Source organism: Schistocerca piceifrons, chromosome 9, assembly GCF_021461385.2.
Source record: "Schistocerca piceifrons isolate TAMUIC-IGC-003096 chromosome 9, iqSchPice1.1, whole genome shotgun sequence".
Taxonomy (NCBI): domain Eukaryota; kingdom Metazoa; phylum Arthropoda; class Insecta; order Orthoptera; family Acrididae; genus Schistocerca; species Schistocerca piceifrons.
This window is the reverse complement of record NC_060146.1, coordinates 127,733,574-127,754,552: the sequence shown is the minus strand read 5'-3', so window position 1 is coordinate 127,754,552 and position 20,979 is coordinate 127,733,574. Positions and strand designations below refer to the sequence as shown.

General features: G+C 45.7%; 1 protein-coding gene across 1 annotated transcript in view; it reads left to right on the top strand.

Annotated features, from left to right (window-relative positions):
• The window catches only part of LOC124716751, a 324,669-nt gene that overhangs the window by 172,109 nt on the left and 131,581 nt on the right, over nt 1-20,979 (top strand). Inside the window, exon 17 of the mRNA XM_047243294.1 lies at nt 10,959-11,161. Within this exon, the coding sequence (XP_047099250.1) occupies nt 10,959-11,161 (203 nt within the window). The remainder of the gene's footprint in view (nt 1-10,958; nt 11,162-20,979) is intronic.

The window sequence follows — 20,979 nt, the reverse complement described above, 5'->3', positions numbered from 1 at the left end:
GTAGAATGTCAATAAAGTCTGCTTTAAGAGTATTCACGTGAAAAAATTGGAGCCATTACTTTCCTGCACGCCTTTGTTAAAACAAAATTTTAAAACTTCGATGAAACTGGCATTCCTCTCTCTCTCTCTCTCTCTCTCTCTCTCTCTCTCACACACACACACACACACACACACACACACACACACACACACACACACACGCCTCCTAAATCACTTGACGGATTTCAAGCAAACTTGGTACACGTATCATCTGCTGTCTGGAAAGAATCGATGTGGGGATAAGAAGCACCACCCTCTCAAAGGGGGGGGGGGGGGGTGTGAAAAAGAATGTGTAGCCCACGATGCTCATGCACTATTCGGCAATGAGAGCACTTACAGCAAATTTTACACATTCTTTCAAACCTTTCATAAACTTTTTCTCGCAGATGACTCCAACAAAATGATGAAAGGAGAAACGTTTATTGCGTACTACATTTTTGCTGTTGACGCAGAAAAACTCCCGCATGAACTACGGCGTTTTAATGTAATACTTACACTATGTGATCAAAAGTATCCGGATACCTGGCTGAAAATGATATAAACGTCCGTGGCGCCCACCATCTGTAATGCTGAAATTCAGTATGATGTTGGCCCACCCTTAGCCTTGATGACAGGTTCCACTCTCGCAAGCATATGTTCAATCAAGTGCTGGAAGGTTTCTTGGGAATAGCAGCCCATTATTCACGCAGTGCTGCATTGAGGAGAGCTATCGATGGCGCTCTGTGAGGCCTGGCAAGAAGTCGGCGTTCCAAAACACCACAAAGGTGTTCTATAGGATTCAGGTCAGGACTCTGTGCAGGCCAGTCCATTACAGGGGTGTTATTGTCGTGTAAACGCTCCGCCACAGGCCGTGCATTATGAACAGGTGTTCGATCGTGTTGAAAGATGCAATCGCCATCGCCGATTTACTATTCAATACTGAGAAGCAAGAAGGTGCTTAAAACATCAATGTATGCCTGTTCTGTGACAGTGCCACGGAAAACAACGGGTGAAAGCCCCCTCCATGAAAAACACGGCCACACATCACCGCCTCCGAATTTTACCGTTGCCACTACACACGCTGGCAGATGACGTTCACCGGGAATTCGCCGTACCCACACCCTGCCATCGGATCGCCACGTTGTGTACCGTGATTCGTCACTCCACACAACGTTTTTGCACTGTTCAATCATCCAATGTTGACGCTCCTTACACCAAGCGAGGCGTCTTTTGGCATTTACCGGCGTAATCTGTGGCTTGTGAGCCGCCGCTCGACCATGAAATCAAAGTTTTCTCACCTACCGCCTAACTGTCATAGTGCATGCATTGGATCCTGATGCAGTTTGGAATTCCTGTGTGATGGTCTGGATAGATGTCTGCCTATTACACATTACGACCCTCTTCAACTGTCGGCCGTTTCTGTCAGCCAACAGACGAGATCGGCCTGTACGCTTTTGTGCTGTCCGTGTCCCTTCACGTTTCCACTTCACTATCACACCGCAAACAGTGGACCTAGGGACGTGTGGAAATCTCGCGTACAGACGTGTGACCCAAGTGACACCGGACCGATGACCTCTGCAGTTTGGTCCCTTTAATCCTCAAACCAACCAACCAACCAACCAACCAACCACCCACAAGTGACACCCAATCACCTGACCAATTTCGAGGTCCGTGAGTTCCGCAGAGCGCCCCATTCTGCTCGCTCACGATGTCTAACGACTACTGAGGTCGCTGATACGAAGTACCTGGCAGTAGGTGGCAGCACAATGCACCTCATATTCAAACATATGTTTGTGAGGGTTCCGGGTACTTTTGGTCACATAGTGTATTTACTACTAACTCTATTCGCGACACATTTCGCAGAGTGTATCCACATATTCCGCTGAACGTACCTGCAAAAATATCATTGTAGGACACACAGTTCAGGAGATACGACATCGTAAACACCGAGATGCCTGAAAAACTGCAGCATTACGCATGATGCTTTCATTACTTCTTCACTACAATCTCTTTCCACAACACATTTCGCAGACCGTACCCAGATATACCCCACAGGATGCATCAACAAAATTTTATCATCGTACGACACACACCTTAGGAGACACGTCGTCTTAAACGTTGAGCTGCGGGAAAATAAAGTTGCACGGCTAAATTCTCTAGAGGTACAAGTGAACTACGTCTACAATCGTATGATTAAAATGTCAAATATATTTGAAATATATGTGATGTGTGTACGAAGACAAAGAATGGTACAGAACGCATGCTAAATCCCTGGAACGATTTCAACCAAATTTGGTGGACATATTAGTTAAATCTGGAAAGAAATACTGTGCCGATAAGAACCTCCAGCCTTCTATTGTGTGGAAGGGTGAACACTTGGGAGGGGGAGAGAGAGAGAGAGAGAGAGAGGAAAGGAGGAAGGAAGGAGATGGACAGGCAGAGTGAGGGAAGAGGAGGAGATGGACAGAGATGGGAGAAGAAAGAGACGGGTAGACAGGGAGGGGGGGGGGGGGAGGGACAGATGGACAGGGCGAAAGGAAGGAGATGGACAGTGTGTGGAGGTGGAGAGGATGTACAGAGACGGGGAAGAGGTGTGTGTGTGTGTGTGTGTGCGTGTGTGTGTGTGTGTGTGTGTGTGTGTGTGTGTAAAATTTCCGTCGAGATCCTGTTGGATTACACAAAGCTTCCTGCCTCATTCTAGCATTCTTTCTGATCTTCCACGATTATGTCAGTTTTTCGTCACGAAGTCTATCTTCAGCCCACTTCGCCCTGGTTGCTTCGGGACTTTATTCTCTGCCCTAACACTACAATTGTGTATCTTGTCTCTGTGTACGTTTCTGTTTTCAATAACTGTTTGATTTGTGCTTTTTCTAAGTCAAGTGTGACTTGTCTTGTCCATGGTATTGTTCACTTGAACCCTTGTATGTGTATCAGAATTTTGTTGGCGAATCTTGGTGGTAGATTGCTGATGTACCTGTAGAACTTAAACCTTATTTTTCTGGCATCAGGTACTAGGTTTGACATCGTGTCTGTGGATCTCGTAGAATGTGATCTGTAACCCTCTTTTGTGAGATTTAGTCTATTTTCCTCATGATTTCGCGCTCTTCCTTCAGTATGGTTGCCATGTCGCTTTTCGTATGGTGTGTTAGTGTCTCATTTACATGCAGTATTTCGGGCTTGATTATTTTGTTGTGGTGTCTGACCTTTGTTTGAGTAGTCTTACATTTCCTATAGATATGCCTTGTTTCGCCGCATGCTCTCTTCATTTCTTGTAGTCGAGTATTCTGTGCGATTTTTTTCTCGTTTAGGTTCCAGGAGGTTACCTAGATATTTGACATGTATAACTCAGTTTATTTTGCCGTATTTTGTGTCTAATTATTGTCTAATTTTGAGCAGAAGAATGTAGCCTTCTGGAAAAAGCTTTGCAGGTCAATTTTTTATGCACATTATTTCAGTATTTCCGTTTCTCTGGTTGCTATTGCTTCGTTATCTGCGAGTATGGTCGGGTCCTCTGCGAAAGCTGATATTTCTATCCTGTCCAGGGATCATCCAATGTCATTGGATTTTTAGTTCTTATTGCCATTCCTTCATTACTTCGTCCTGGACTAGCTGAATAATGGGGATAATCCGTCGCTTCGCCCTACTCCATTTGATTCGCTTTGACCTACTCCAGTTTTTGTCATCAAGAGACCAGAGATTTCAATCATGAATTTAACTTCCGATATATTCCCAGCCAGTGTCTATTTGATTAGTCAAGGTGTTTTTAGGTCGACGCCCCATTCTTACAACATGTTGAACAAGGAATGTCGGTGAACAGAATCGTAGACTTCCTCGAAATCTATGAAAGTACAAATGATTGCACGAACGTCCGGGGAGGAAGACCTCCCGCTATTCTTTAGTTTTGTGTTTTAACTGTTCTTGCGTTCTTTGCTGTAAGCACGCTGAGAAAATTTTGTAGGTTACTTGCAGCGGGAAGATCCCTCTGTACTTGTTCACGTTCACCCTATCTTCTTCCCTTTGAAGCAGGTGGACAAGTGCACATTTGCATTCGTCAGTAAATGTTTGCCAGATGGTAGTGATTATTTGCATAAGTTCCTGTAAGGACTTTGGTCTTCCGTTTCGTAGTAGTTCTGCTATGATGGCGTCTTCATCGGATGTCCTGTCTTTTTTTTATTTAAGTACATATTTGTGGATCTCTTGACATATTGGTTAAAGTGATTCTGGGTGTGTGGAGTGGCACTCCTGCGTTGATAATCTTGTTTCAGGTTCCAGGACAGTTAAGGAAATCAGAGAAATAACAAGCCAGTTCTTAACAACTTTGTTGATTAGTTAATGCGAGCGTAACATCTTGTTTCAAATGGTTCAAATGGCTCTGAGCACTATGGGACTCAACTGCTGAGGTCATTAGTCCCCTAGAACTTCGAACTAGTGAAACCTAACTAACCTAAGGACATCACAAACATCCATGCCCGAGGCAGGATTCGAACCTGCGACCGTAGCGGTCTTGCGGTTCCAGACTGCAGCGCCTTTAACCGCACGGCCACTTCGGCCGGCATCTTGTTTCCTGAAGCGTAAGTTTTGAGATGTGGTGCCGCGGATGTTTCCTTGCGAAAGTCATGAAGAAATCTCTCGCGTGCTTGTTGCGGCAGTTTTCCTCTGAAGCTTCCAGTTGTTCCTTCATGTACTTTCTCTTGGTTTGCGTAATGAGTTTTCTGGACTCGTTAAAACGATATAGGCTTTCCGGGGATTTTTTACTGTAGTATTCCTAGAAGGCTAGTTTGAGTCGTCTTAGTGCATATTCACATTCTGAGTCCCACCATGGGTGGTGTTTCTTTCTGTGGTGTTGGTTCTTTTGTTTTTTCTGTGATATTTCTGTGATATTTGTGTGGAATTCTTCTCATGTATTTGCTTGTTACCATCCGCATTTCTGGTTTGTTCCGTTTTATGATCTTTATCTTCTCAAATTTATTTTCTGATTTTTTTTTTCGGTGATTTTCATTGGATTTAGGTAGTGGTCTGACTCAACATTCGCGCCTCTGCGAACTTGAAAGTCTCTTTCTGGACTGGGTTGGAATTCCACCGTCAGTTGTATAGGTTGCCTATGTTATCAGGTTTCGCGGGGTTTTCCTGAGGGACGTTGACAGAATCTTCAGGTTGTTCTGATGGCAAAGTTCGATGAGTCTCATGCCGTTTTTGTTTGTACATTTGTGCGCGGGAAACTTTCCCACAGTTCTCTGGTGGCATTTGTTCTCTGCCGATTTCTGAGCTGAAATCACCTTTCAGAGGTTTTACGTCGTCTTTGGGCATCTTGGCCATCAGAGTCTGTAATGTTGTACAGATTTTTTCTGTTTATTTAGGGTCTTTTTTGTTGCCTCCATTCGAGCGGGCGTATAAAATGATAAAGGTCTATTTCTTGTTGCCATACTGTAGGCGCATTTTCATTAGCCCGTAATCTTTTGTGTGTTGCTTTATGTCCTTTGCTGCGTTGCATTGGTTAAGTCAAGAATTCCGAAATGTGCTGTTAGTGCTGTTTCTTTTGGAGGTAAAACAAGCAATTTCTTCGCTGAGAAACATGCGACGAGCACATATTATGATTCAAAACACGCAGTTTCGTGGGTAATTTTATTTTTCGTATGAATGACTGCGGAAAAATATAGGTTGTATCAAAAAGAATTATCCGATTGAAAAAAATCATAACTATTATGTTGTTTGAGATATGTGCGTGAACAACGTACTGTTGGGAAGAGCAAACTCTCGAACTTTACACGGTTCCCGATAGGTAGCACCAGTGTGCACCCACTTCAGTTCTAGTAAAAATGGTGTCGGGACAACAGAAAGCGTTCTGTTCTACGTTAACTGTGACTTTCGTACTAGGTATGCGGTGGATCCTCCTACAGCACAGAGCATTGACGATGGCACGATCAATTCCCAGAAACAATTGTTTGTGTAGAGGCAAATCGCCGGGTCGTCTCGAAGTGTCTGACACAGACGTCGAACGCGTCCGCCACAGTTTCACTAGGAGTCCGCAGAAATCCGTTCGCCGTGAAGCTCGACAGCTCAACATGTCCCCCGATGTCCGTCTGGTTTGTGTTGCGACGACATTTTCTCGTGAAACCACACACAATTCAGCTACTGCAAGCTCTTCCTGAAGGTGACAAACAACGACGTGTGGAGTTCTGTCATTTCGTTCTTCGCAAGGTGGAGGATGACAGTTTACTTCCACACTTAGTGTTTAATGACGAGGCAACATTCCATTTAAATGGAAAGGTGAACCGTCATAATGCGAGAACATGAGGTACGGAACAACCACACGAAGCTGTACAACATGAGACGGACTCTCCAAAACTTAATGTGTTTCGTGCAGTTTCACGCGGAAGGCGTATGGCCCATTTTTCGTTGGCGTGAACACTGTTACAGGAAGCACATGTCTCGATATGCCTGAGAACTTTCTTTTCTCACAGTTGGAGACTGATTCGAACGACTTCATTTACCACAGGATGGGGCACCGCCACACTGGCATCTGGAAGGAGGGGAATTTTTAAATCAAAGGATTACTGAACGATGGATCGGTCGCACTGGACAAATGATTCAGCCTTACATTACTGGCCTCCAAGGTCATCGGACCTGACTGTATATGATTATTTCTTGTGGGGTTCCATAAAAGACTGCTTATGTGCTTATGTAACCAACAACAATGAATAAACTGAGACATTGCATAACAGCAGCTGTGAAAGCTGTAACTCAAGACATGCTGGCTGCAGTGTGAGAACTACTTGGGTACCGCCTTGACATACGCCGTGCATCTCATGGGGGGCATATTGAACGAGTACGAAAAAAAGCTTTTTGAGTTTCCCGTTTATAAAATCGGATACACCCAGCATATTACGAAGATATGATAGCGTACAAACTGTGAAATGCGCACAAATCTGGTATGCAATATGACCGGTCATCAGTCTCAGATCTACAACGAGCAGCTCTCTAGAGATGGAGGCTGCCGCCTACACAAGAGACCTAAACTCGCAGAACAACGCTGAGACCTCGCTCCACTTTCGGACACTGCCGGCGAACTGACTCTCGGCGGTTTACACGAAACGTATCACTCGCAAAAGCTCTCTAACATTGTATATTACTCTTTGTTTTGTATTGAATGGTTTCTCATTGCATATTACAGGCTTCATCACTGGCTATATATAAAGAAATGGTGAACAGTAAAAGGCTGAAAAGGTTGTAACTGTTGTCCGGAAAATGACTAATTTGCATTTTGCGCTATTTTCGTCATACGACGGTTAACAGCCTTGGTTTTTTTCATGCTTGTTACCCGCGATCCTTCCCATCAGTAGCCTGATAGATTTTGTGTGGTGAGCATTGTTGTGTGAGGCTTATTTTCGTCATGGAGCAGATAACTGAGCGACAGATCGAAGTGATAAAAAGTTATTACAAAAACAGTGAACGGCAACCGTCCGTGAATTGCGTGTGACACGCTGACGTGACGCTGCTCCAATCGAATCATCAGCTCTAAAGTTGTTCGGAAGTTTGCGATAACGGATTCTGTCTCAAACGTTAAGAAAACTGGACGACCGCATTCTGTTCGAACACAGGAAAACATTGTTGTTGTGCGTGACGGTGTACCAGTAAGCTCCAGAAAACCGTTCGCCGCCGGCCGAAGTGGCCGTGCGGTTAAAGGCGCTGCAGTCTGGAACCGCAAGACCGCTACGGTCGCAGGTTCGAATCCTGCCTCGGGCATGGATGTTTGTGATGTAATTAGCTTAGTTAGGTTTAACTACTTCTAAGTTCTAGGGGACTAATGACCTCAGCAGTTGAGTCCCATAGTGCTCAGAGCCATTTGAACCAAACCGTTCGCCGACGAACTCACCAAGTGAATTTATCACGAAGTTTACTGTATGAAATCCTTCAAAAAGATCTGAAAATGCATGCGCATAAAATTGAATTAGGCAAAAATTGAAGCCTGCAGATCGTGGGAAGACATATCAATTTGCTCCATGGTCCTTGGCTCGACAAGCGGAGAACGGGATTTACAAAAAGAATAATTTTCTCAGTGGGTGCGTCAATAAACAGAACTGCAGAATTTGGGGTAACGAAAATCCGCGAGTGACTGTGAAAGATGAGACGCATCCACAACGCATGACTGTTGTGGGTTTTGAGCAGGAGGAGTGATAGGTCCGTACTTGTTTTAAAATGATGACGTGGCTGCCGTCACTGTGAATGGCGACCGTTACCGAAACATGCTTTCTGATTGGTTTTTCCCCTCTTATTGATGAAAGTGACGATTTACGGTTTCAAAAAGATGGTGCGAGATGTCAGGTATTCTGTGAGACGGTCTGCTGAATGGAAAGTTTCCTCAAAAAATTATCTCATTGCGTGGCAACCAGGGATGGCCTGGCAGATCATGCGATCATACTCCTTGTGACTTTTTGTGCGGATTTGTGAAATCAAAAATGTAATTGAACAAACCACAAACAGTACCCCAACTGAAGGATGCAATTAAAAGGGTTATTAACAGCATCACATTACATCTTTGTGGATGCGCCATCGAGGACTTCAGTGAACGCATTATTCGTTGCCGCGTGGCCATGGGTGGTGATACGAACGATGTAATTTTTAATACATAAATGGGAGGAGCTACGTAATGTGTCTGTTGCCATTGTTGGCCGGGAAGCTCCATTCCGGTGAGTTCGGCCGCCGTATTGCAAGTCCTTTTTAGTTGACGCCACTTCGGTGACTTGCGATGATGATGATGATGATAATGATGGAAACAGAACACCTAGTCATCTCGAGGCAGAGAAAGTCCCTGACCCCGACGGTAATTGAACCAGGTACCCTGTGCGCGAGTGGCGAGAACGCTACCGCAAGACCACGAGCTGGGGACTGCAGTAAGCATCGAATTAGAGCTGAAGGCTGAGTAGTCTCGTGCGCTATCATTTACGCTATGAGAACAACTGACACTAACTATGTGGCGGGCCGCCTGAATTTGCAGGCGCAACGGCCTGGTTAGGCAACTACAATGCTTATTGACTTGGAAACCGCAAAACCTGTCGAATTTTTTCTTAACAGTCGTTTCTCAGCACTGTTACGAGCTTTACAGACTGTTTCGATGTGTCTCCTAAGCGTCGTCAGGCGCATTTTATCTGATGTTTAGGCAGATATTTGCTGTTTCGTTTTTGAATTGTGTAATGGTCGTCGGTCCAAACAGTTACTGCCCTTCACTTCTTTCATATGACTCTCACTGTCAACAGAAAGCGTCGATTGGTTTTCCACTACAAACAAAATGAATTTAAGTCGTAATTTTTAGTGCCCATTTGTTGTTGTTGTTGATGTTGTTGTTGTTGTTGTTGTCCTCAGTCCTGAGACGTTTGATGCAGCTCTCTATGCTGCTCTATCCTGTGCAAGCTTCATCTCCCAGTACTTACTCCAGCCTACATCCTTCTGAATCTTAGTGTATTCATCTCTTGGTCTCCCTCTACGATTTTTACCCTCCACGCTGCCCTCCAATGCTAGATTTGTGATCCCTGATGCCTCAGAACATGTCCTACCAACCGGTCCCTTCTTCTTGTCAAGTTGTGCCACAAACTCCTCTTCTCCCCAATTCTATTCAATACCTCCTCGTTTGTTACGTGATCTTCCCATCTAATCTTCAGCATTCTTCTGTAGCACCACATTTCAAAAGCTATTCTGTTCTTGTCTAAACTATTTATCGTCCATGTTTCACTTCCATACATGGCTTCACTCCATACAAATACTTTCAGAAACGACTTCCTGACACTTACATCTATACTCGATGTTAACAAATTTCTCTTCTTCAGAAACGCTTTCCTTGCCATTGCCAGTCTACATTTTATATCGTCTCTACTTCGACCATAATCAGTGATTTTGCTGCCCAAATAGCAAAATTCAATTAATACTTTAAGCGTCTCATTTCCTAATCTAATTCCCTCAGCATCACGTGACTTAATTCGACTACATTCCATTATCCTCGTTTTGCTTCTGTTGATGTTCATCTTATATCCTCCTTTCAAGACACTGTCCATTCCGTTCAACTGCTCTTCCAAGTCATTTGCTGTCTCTGACAGAATTACAATGTCATCGGCGAACCTCAGCATTAGTGTAGACAGATATTCATCTCACCGGTGTGTAAGAATGGCACAGCAAAAGCATCATGAGGAATCCAGCTACTCAGTAGTGCTGTGTGCTTGGCAGCAGCAGTCAGCACGGCCCAGGACGGTGATGTTGTTGCTGAAGTACTGGGCGTTAATCGTGTATTACTGTTCCTGTTAAAACGGACCAATAAATTAAATACCACACTAATCTAATCTGGAACCGCTCTATCAAATGGGCACGTACAATTGCACTTCAAAAATCGTCGCCTGAATGACGTGACGAGGACTATGTGTTTGGGCGGACTCCAACTGTGCAATGGAAAAACGAAATTGCGAGTACCTGCTGAAACACTGGAGACGACTCTTAGGAGGGACACCGTATAATAATGATGGTCCCAGCACTGATTCCTAAGGCGCCCTCCTGATTAACCACGGCCCCATCAGACGCCGTTCCCATTGATGTGGAAAAATGAAATTCAGCTGTCTGTTCTTAAAGTATGAGAGAAAATGGTTATGAGTTACACCGCCGATTCCGTAATGGTCCAACTTTCGCAGTGATCAACGCAATCAAACGCCTGAGTTAAATCCAAGATGACGCCTAATATTCGCAGCTTTGTGTTTAATCCGTCCAGTGACTCACAGAGAAAAAGAGAATGTAGCGTTTTCAGAAAACCAGACTACACGTTTGTCGACAAATTAATGTAGACTGAAATGAATTCCCCTACTGTGAGCTTGAGTTGGGACCAGGGAGATGATGGATGCGTACTTAGTAGGCCGGCAGCCGGCAGCTCGGCTAACTCCGCCCGGCGCGTGTTGTTTCGGCAGGAGACGTCCGACATCTTCGCGAACGCAGACGTGGACAGCGCCAGCTGCCCGCCCGCGCCCTCCTCGCGGACGAGCACGCCCGGCGGCGGCAGGGCTCCCAGGCGGCCCCCGCCCCCGCGTCCACAGCCGCCCAAGGAGACCAAGGACCTCATCCTCAGCGTGACCGGCGCCATGGAGGCCACGTCCTCGCACCTGCTAGACAGGTGAGGCCCAGCTGCTCCATCTTAACTAGCGTGCTGACAACCTGAAACTTCATCAACCTGTTTTGACGCCCCAGATGACTCGTAGAACTTCTTGTAGTGCTAACCTCATGACGATTATGTGGTGTTTTAAACAGTGTTGCGCTTGAGCTTGATTTCGTCTCTTCGAGTAGTTGACCAGGTTCGAGAATCCTTGAACTTTCCTCGGGCTTTCGACTGCAACACAATCTGGCGACTTCTGTTGATACAATCTTTATGATGTGTTACAGCCTTATTAACATAATAGCGTTTTATCCAGAGCTTCGAAAGTCTAAGCATATTGCACACTCCTCCCCCCCCCCCCCCCCTCTCTCTCTCTCTCTCTCTCTCTCTCTCTCTCTCTCTCTCTCTCTCTCTCTCTCTCTCTCTCTCTCTCTCTCACTATATATATATATAAAATCACTGCCTGTGCACATGTATATCCCCTGTAATGCATTCCAATACTACCTGCACAACATGCCTGTCATGCAGCACAGCCTAGAAGCCCAGGTGCTACCAACCCTCTTTCACCCCCACCACCAGCATGGGAGCTTGATGGTAGTATCTGCACAGTACTTGTTCCCAGACAACAAGTAATATGTGTACTAAATTCGTTTCAAATCTGTACTGTGGTAAAGTAGGAGAGCTGTGAAAGCACGCGCGCGCGCGCATACACACACACACACACACACACACACACACACACACACACACAGCACTATTTATAGAGTGCAGGTCATGTGTATACAGAGACACTAATAAATAAATAAACTCTCGAGCTGTAACTTGTCCTGCAAACTAGTGGTATCTATTGGCAGTTTCTCTACAATGAGTCTTGCCACTGTTACTCATTCTTGCGATTGCATTTGAAGTCAATTTAACACTATTTGTTTTGTTGATTAGGCATTCAGTTCCCAATTAATTTTGATTCTTGTTTCATCTGAGTAATAACATTTGATTATAAACATGATTAAAAACAGGTAACTTTGTACAAGTCATTCTAATGTGTGGACATGGATCGAAATGCTCATTTTCAATTAAGTTGGTAAATTATTACAGTCTCTAATAGATAAATGACTGAAACATTGTATTGGATGGAAACTCAAGTAATATTTTTGAAGGACGGTACTGTCGTCTTTGTTAGCTTCACTTTACAAAATTACCGTAAATACCTATATACGGTGTCCATGAATTGCGTATGAGAACTCTTATTTCAATAAGTCCAAATACAACAGGAGTTTGTATAATGGTAGGATTTATTACCATATACAGCTGTGTCCCATGAAACTAATTTGAATCACAGCTATACCTTGTACAAGGGTGGCTTGGTAAGAAAAAATGTTTCATAAACAACTCACTTTACTTCTCGACATAGTCTTCTTTGAGGAATATTCACTTGGTCCAGCGATCCTCCTGCTTTTTCATCCCATCTAAAAAAATAGGTTCTGTCAAACCTTGCAAAACACTCACTGACTGCAAGTATCATTTACTAATTTGATGAAGATTTCTTCCCATCAAACCAAATTTTCAAGTGAGGAAACAGGAAGATGTCGTTCGGGATGAAGTATGGTGGACAGAGTGGATGAGGAACCAATTGAAAGCCCATTCATGCACTTTCGCCACTGTTATCGGCCCAGTGGCTGCCTGTGTCTCCGCTCCTGTAATAGGTAGGAGGTTACAAACACCACAGTGCGGGATCTCGTGAGGCCTGCTGTTCCTGCAGCACATTTGGGTGAAATGGATGCAGGGGTTTCAGAGGAGAGCATAGACGTAAAAAAATAACACTGCTTTATATATAAAACAGATTTATCACATAGTATCGGTAGCAATACAAGACGATTGTATTGTCCATATGCAAGTACCATCGTTGGACGAGCGTATGGAATTGCAGAAATACTTGAACAAAATTCCCACTTGGAGTAAAAATTGGCAGCGCTCTGTAAGTGTGGATAAAAGCAATACAATTCCTACAACAGAGAGAGAGAACCTGAAAATATGAGATTACAAGACTAGTGGTCCTGAGTATTACGCGTAGTACAAGTAAGAAGTATAACTAAGTAGTATCAAGTGGGATGCTTACTTAACATCAGTATTAGGGAAAGTGAAGAGAAGATTTTGATTTTTGGAATGAGGTATTGCATCAGCAAAAGAAATTGCATATAATACTCTAGTGGAAGCAATTCTAATTATTACAATATTTAGAGTAATGTCTCGTGTAGGGACAGAATAGGATATGTGGGAGTAGGAAGCGTACTGAGGTGAATAGACAGTCTTTCCTTCTCCCCTCAGTCGTAAATGAAATAGGGGAGACAATCGATAAACACGTGTTGGTACCAAATACTCACCACCATGCATTGTACCAAGTGGCTCGTATGCTGGTTGCTTCATGAGGAAAAGTAACTAGATTACGGCGGGAGGGGGGGGGGGGGGCGTAATCTGAATTTAAAAAATTCCCTGTAACACACGTCCAGCATCTGTTGGTTACACAGATGCAGCTGGTTACAGTGATAAGTTTTGATTTCGTGTCTTGGTACCCCAGTTGTTATGGGTTTATTCGTCGATTGCCACTTTTTTAAAATTAGGGTTGTCAACTTCAGCTTGCGTTTGCATGTTTGAGTTTTTCAACTGTGATTTTGATGTGTTGGCCAAATCTACTGCACCGTTAAGCATACCACACATATTCACAAATGCTGAGCATAATGATGTGGTATTTGTGTACAGATTTTGTAACTGAAACTTTGTTGCTGCTTCTAGAGAATATAGCACACGATTTCCCAGGCACCAGACTGAAAAATGTATACTCGAGTTTACAATAAACTGTGAGAGAATGTTGCAGCCTATAGCAGCCATACATCATCATCATCATAAAGTGCAAATGAACAGAATGTGGATGGAGAAGCACACCCATTGACAAAATGTATGCCTTCAAGTAGCAGACACAACATTTCTATACGTATCTACACTACTTGCCATTAAAATTGCTACACCAAGAAGAAATGCAGATGATAAACGGACTAGAACTGACATCTGATTACATTTTCACGCAATTTGGGTGCATAGATCCTGGGAAATCAGTACCCAGAACAACCACCTCTGGCCGTAATAGTGGCCTTGATACGCCTGGGCATTGAGTCAAACAGAGCTTGGATGCCCATGGAGGTTCAACACGATACCACAGTTCATCAAGAGTAGTGGCTGGCGTATTGTGACGAGCCAGTTGCTCGGCCACCATTGACCAGACGTTTTCAATTGGTGAGAGATCTGGTGAATGTGCTGGCCAGGGCAGCAGTCGAACATTTTCTGTATCCAGAAAGGCCCGTACAGGACCTGCAACATGCGGTCGTTCGTTATCCTGCTGAAATGTAGAATTTCGCAGGGATCGAATGAAGGGTAGAGCCACGGGTCGTAACACATCTGAAATGTAACGTCCACTGTTCAAAGTGCCGTCAATGCGAATAAGAGGTGACCAAGGCGTGTAACCAGTGGCACCCCATACCATCACGGCGGGCGATGACGAATACACGCTTCCAATGTGCGTTCACCGCGATGTCGCCAACCACGGATGCGACCATCATGATGCTGTGAACAGAACCTGGATTCATCCGAAAAAATGACGTTTTGCTATTCGTGCACCCAGGTTCGTCGTTGAGTACACCATCGCAGGCGCTCCTGTCTGTGATGCAGTGCCAAGGGTAACCGCAGCCATGGTGTCAGAGCTGATAGTCCATGCTGCTGCAAACGTCGTCGAACTGTTCGTGCAGATAGTTGTTGTCTTGCAAACGTCCCCATCTGTTGACTCAGGGGTCGAGATGTGGCTGCACGATTCATTACAGCCATGCGGATAAGATGCCTGTCATCTCGACTGCTAGTGATAAGAGGCCGTTGGGACCCTGCACGGCGTTCCGTATTACCCTCCTGAACCCACCGATTCCATATTCTGCTAACAGTCATTGGATCTCGACCAACGCGAGCAGCAATGTGGCGATACGATAAACCGAAATCGCGATAGGCTACAATCCGACCTTTATCAAAGTCGGAAACGTGATGGTACGCATTTCTCCTCCTCACACGAGGCATCACAACGACGTTTCACCAGGCAACACCGGTCAACTGCTGTTTGTGTATGAGAAATCGGTTGGAAGCTTTCCTCGTGTCAGCACGTTGTAGGTGTCGCCACCGGCGCCAACCCTGTGTGAATGCTCTGAAAAGCTAATCATTTGCATATCACAGCATCTTCCTCCCTTCGGTTAAATTTCGCGTCTGTAGCATGTCATCTTCGTGATGTAGTAATTTTAATGGCCAGTAGTGTATGTTCCACATACGAGAGTATGGTGGATATAACATATGGGCGGCACCTACCCTTATCATTGGCCGACGATTCAACACATTCGAGAAGGAAATGAAGGCGACTGGAATTTTATCGCTGACTGATTACAAATATCCAAGTATTCTCATCAATACTTTCTATTGACAAAGACACTTTCATGCGTGATGGTATCACTAACACTCGTAACTCACATCGATGGTAGGAATGAAATCCACATCCTTTCGTTGAGGCACATTTTAAAGAACTCTTATCTGTAAATGTGTTTTACTGTATGTTACAATTAAGTTGATTGGTCCTGTTGTGTTATGGCATCGTCTTAAGGCAAGTGTGAGCAAATAGCGGCCCGCAGGCTGCTAGCAGCTCGATAATGGTTTTTGTGCGGTCCAGTAAGAAAATCAGAATTTTTTATTTAAAAATTTATACCTTTTCTGAACTGCAAAGTTAACGGATGTATGCAGTCATTTGAAAAGGTGCAGCCCTCCGCTAGCCTCTGCTTCCACAAAGTGACCCCCTGTCTTAAGGGGATTATTCACTTACACTTCCTTGAAACAATATTCAGCATTACTGGAAGAGGGTCGTTTGCCTACGAGGATGGGTATATTGTTCTACCATGTCGGCGCCCTTGCACGTTCAAGTCGTCGGTGACATAGTGTAAACGTAACATTCCACGGAATATGTATTGGCATAAATGGTCACATTTCTTGGTAGTAAAGGTTCCCGTTTGGGTTACATTGTAACAACTGTAAGACCGTAACCGATAAAAGTTGGACACATCTTACACTGAATGTTTTATTCTCATTACTCTGTGCTAGCATCTCTTGAAATGTTTACTGTTGCTCTTGAATCATCCAGTTTATGTAGATGTAGACTTCTTTGGCTATGAGCTGGGAACAAACCAGTAACTTGTGGGGAGGAAAATGACCTCCTTGGTCGCTCTGCGATGCACGGCACCTCCAGCTGTTATCGGCTGCCAAATGGAGACATACAATGAGGCCCCTTTCAAACTGACAAGTGCTGATAAGGCTGTCTCACATGATTGTATGGTACCAATGTGTGCTCCACCCTCAATCTCTGATGCTGTTTGTTATCCTTCTATGTCTTACCAGGCCTGGAAAAAACACTACTGCATCTTGGTGACAGTTCAACCTGTAACAGATAACTGCAACTGTAATCATTAGCATAACCATCAATGGTGTGTACATGTACTAAATTACGTTGATATCTAACCATTTCTACTTGGTACTTCACGTATCTTGTCAGGCAGTGTAACACAGAATCTAACGAGACCCGTACAAAGCTTTATTTTAAATTTTTTCAAAAAATGCACTGATTTCTGCAGGACATGTTATGAAGCATATATAGGTCTTGCCGAAGTGTGGTGGCTTGCGTTGCTTGACGCTGCACATAGCTTTAACATAGGTGCAACCGCACTGGATGGACAGCTATGGAGACGTGAGACCAATATGCGACAAAAGCGTTTTCATTAGTTGCAGACGCAACATCCCAGATGACTGCCTGATTTGGCATCGTAACATCAGCCCACATGGCCTTGCTGTGCTGGTACTGGGAACGGCTTTAAACTAGTGGGAATTACAGTTGTAATTTTTTTCCTTGAGGCCATGCAGAAGACATGAACAAAAATCAGTATTAAATAGGAAACGCTTTCCTGATGTCCTGCAAAATATTATTTACACTCTAAGAAAAAGCGAAGCACCACAAAGAAAATACCGCAATGGGTCGGAAATCGGTAGATGTCGTTTAGTGGAGAGACGAACAAATGATCACAATTGCAGAAAAATTGGATGATTTGTTCAAAGAGGAAGAGCTTCATAAATTGAGCAAGTCAATGTCTTGGTCTACTCCTGGTCCTTGTGCAAGCAATTTTTCGGCCTGGAATTGATAGAATTGTTCGATTTCCTGTGAGGTATCATACAAATTCTATCCAATTGGCACCTTACATCGTCAAAATCCTGTGGTGGTTGGAGGGCACTGCCCATAACGCTCCAATCGTCCTCAATTGGGAAATGGAAATGAGCGTTTGGCGTCGTTGGCCGGGAGGCCCCTTGCGGGGCAGGTCCGGCCGCGTTGGTGCAGGTCTTACTACATTCGACACCACATTGGGCGACCTGCGCGCCGGATGGGGATGAAATGATGATGGAGACAACACAACACCCAGTCCCTAAGCGGAGAAAATCTCCGATCCAGCCGGGAGTCAAACCCGGGCCCGTAGGACGGCAAGCCGTCACGCTGACCACCCAGCTGTCAGGGCGGACCCTCAGTTGGGAGAGATCCGTCGACCTTTCAGGGTGGCCATCGTAGGGTTTGGCAAGCATCAAGACAAGCAGTAGAAACTCTCGCCATGTGGGGGGCGCGCATTATCTTGCTGAAATGTAAGTCCAGGACGGATTGTCATGAAAGGCAACAAAACTGAGTGTGAATGTCGAATGTCGTCGATCCACTGCTGTTACGCAAGGGTATCACGGCTGACAGCCACAGTGGTCCTGCAATGAAATGAAATGGTACCCCAGATCTTGTCAAGCCGTATGGCGGGAGATAGTCGGGTTGGTAGCCCAACGCTATCTGGGGCCTCTGCACACACGTTTTCGGCCTGGAATCTCATAGACTGCAATAGAGTTACTAGACTCTTCTCCGGGAAGCCTGTTACTCTGTGTGCTTCGGAAGGTATTTTGTGACCCACAAAGATTTTTGCCTTATTCTGTTACGTTCGTGGTGCGCGGGAAGACCTTCTTCCGTAAGCCGCCGAGTTCAGTTTCCATTTCTTGATTTACACGTCTGGTTCCGCAGGACCAAATTGAGGAGCAAATCTCAAAGTTGATGGAACGTGTCATTACATAAAAGTACAACATATAAGTAATAACAGATAAAATAAAGACAAGCCATGAGCGTATGTAAACGCTATCAACAATATAACACAGGAATCAGCTTAATTTTTTAAGTGATGAGTCCCACTTCGAAACCTAGACGTGTCTAGAGTCGCCCAGACTGTCACCTACCATACGGCCAGACAACCAGGAGTGATGATTCGGGTGCCGGAACTCCACTGGTTGTCATGAGTGGCGCCCTTAAAGCACAGCAGTACGTCGAAGATATTCTACACCTCGTTTTGTTGCCGTCATGCAAGCCAACCTTAGGTTACATATCAGCAAGATAATATCCCTCACACACGGCAAGATTTTTACCACTGCTTGTCTTCGTGCTATGCAAACTCTACCACTTTCTCTGAAATTGAGAACGTTTGAAGCATAATGAGCAGGCCCTTCAAAAACTCCTCCGGAACAGGACATGAAGGCCCAAAGTACCGACTGGCCGCTGTGTCATCCTCAGTCCACAGGCGTCACTGGATGCGGATACGGACGGGCATGTGGTCAGCACACCGCTCTACCGGCCGTATGTCAGTATCCGAGACCGGAGCCGCTACGTCTCAGTCAAGCAGCTCCTCAGTTTGCCTCACAAGGGCTGAGTGCACCCCGCTTGCCAACAGCGCCCGGCAAACCCGATGGTCACCCATCCAAGTGCTATCTCAGCCCGACAGCGCTTAGCTTCGGTGATCTGACGGGGACCGATGTTACCACTGCGCGAAGATCTTTGGCAGGCCCTTCAACCATCTCGGGATTTAGCACTATATCCCACAGGAGGGCATCAAAGAACTCTATCAACTAGTGCCAAGCCGAATAACTGCTTGCATAAGGGGCAAAGGTGGATCTGATCACGCCAAATAAGCTCTGCTTGGTGAAGTCGTCCGCGGACGTATGGAACTCATCCTTGAGGAGCACGCGTAGGGACTCAGTTGTTCTCTGCCATCTCCGAATTGGACAGACGCGGTTGACCCACAGCTATCTCCTTCGCCGTGAGGACCCGCCCAAGTGTCGCTGTAATGCAGGGCTGACAGTGGTCCATATTCTGATGCACCGCCCCTTTTAGCCCCCTTGAGACAGTCCTTCAATGTACCAGCTGCACTTCCTTTAATCCTAGGTGACGATACTTCTATAGTTGACTCAGTTTTGCGTTTTATCCGTGCAGCTGGGTTTTATCACTCTCTAGTGTGGGCGCTATCGCATGATTTCTCAGGCTACACCCACTGCAGCGACTTTTAATTGTGATATGGATACCAAAATAGTGTCTTTTATGGTAACAAGTTGTGTTGGTACCTCTATCAACGCTTTCTAGCTGGAGGTTCTTAGTTTGTAGTTGAGTGGTTGACCTTTTACCCTATCCATCAACCACTGCAGTTGTTTTCAAAATGGTTCAAATGGCTCTGAGCACTATGGGACTTAGCATCTGAGATCATCAGTCCCCTAGAACTTAGAACTACTTAAACCTAACTAACCTAAGGACATCACTCACATCCATGCCCGAGGCAGGATTCGAACCTGCGACCGTAGCGGTCGCGCGGTTCCAGACTGAAGCGTCTAGAACCGCTTCCTAGCGTCGCCTAGCGGCAACCGCCTGAACCATCACCGGTGGCCCCTGTTGGCAGGCTGAAGGCGACGCGTACGCCCAGCCCGACGCCGATGCGCGACCTGCACTCTCCCAGCCCCACGCCCGACATGATGCTGCCCCAGCACCAGCTGCAGCCACAGCCCCAGACCCTCCAGCCTCAGTCGCAGCTCGCGGGGGACTTGCTGCTCGGCGTCGACGACGACGACCTCGACCTTTCGGGACCCGCCCCCGCGCCGCCGCCTACGCCGCAGCCTGCTCCGCCCCCAACGCAGGCGGCCGCCGGCCCGCCGCAGAGGCCTCCGCGACCCGAGAAGCCGCCGCCCCCGGCCGTGGTGCAGCAGCAGCAACAGCAAGACTTCATGGACATCTTCGGCACTGCTGACGAGCAGCCTCCAACAAGTGTATCCCTGGCGCAGGTAAGATCGCACCTTGCAATTATTAGACGTACAGGCTACTTCTTTCCCAGCGTTCGCAATGAAGTGGGGTCCGCTCTTCTGGCGCTCTATCTCTGCTTGGCACGATCTTGTTTGGTGGAGACCCACAACCTCCAATATCTAATCAAAAGCATTTTTAAATCTGTTGGTTTTCAGTACGTGCCAGTACAGCCTTCTCAATAGTGGAATGTCAATTATGACGATACGAATATGCGAACACCACCACACCCAGTTCCCATGAGGAGAAAATCCCAGACCCAGCCGCGAATCCAATCCGGGCACCTTCGGTTAGCGATCCGCCGCGCTGACTGCGCCGTTACTGAGGAAAAGTGATCAGAAGTATCAGGGCACCCATATGTATTGCGGAACTGATCATTAGATGCCACGAGAGCTGATCCGCCAATACAGGAGGAGACAGGTAGTGTTGTTTTGTCAGTGGAGACGCAATAACACAGACTGGATCAGACAAGACAAATCAATGACTTCTAATATGGACTAGTCATTGGATATCTCCTCAGTAAGGGTACCATCAGGGACATTTCAACTCTTCTAAAGCTGCTCACGTCGACTGCTGACGATGT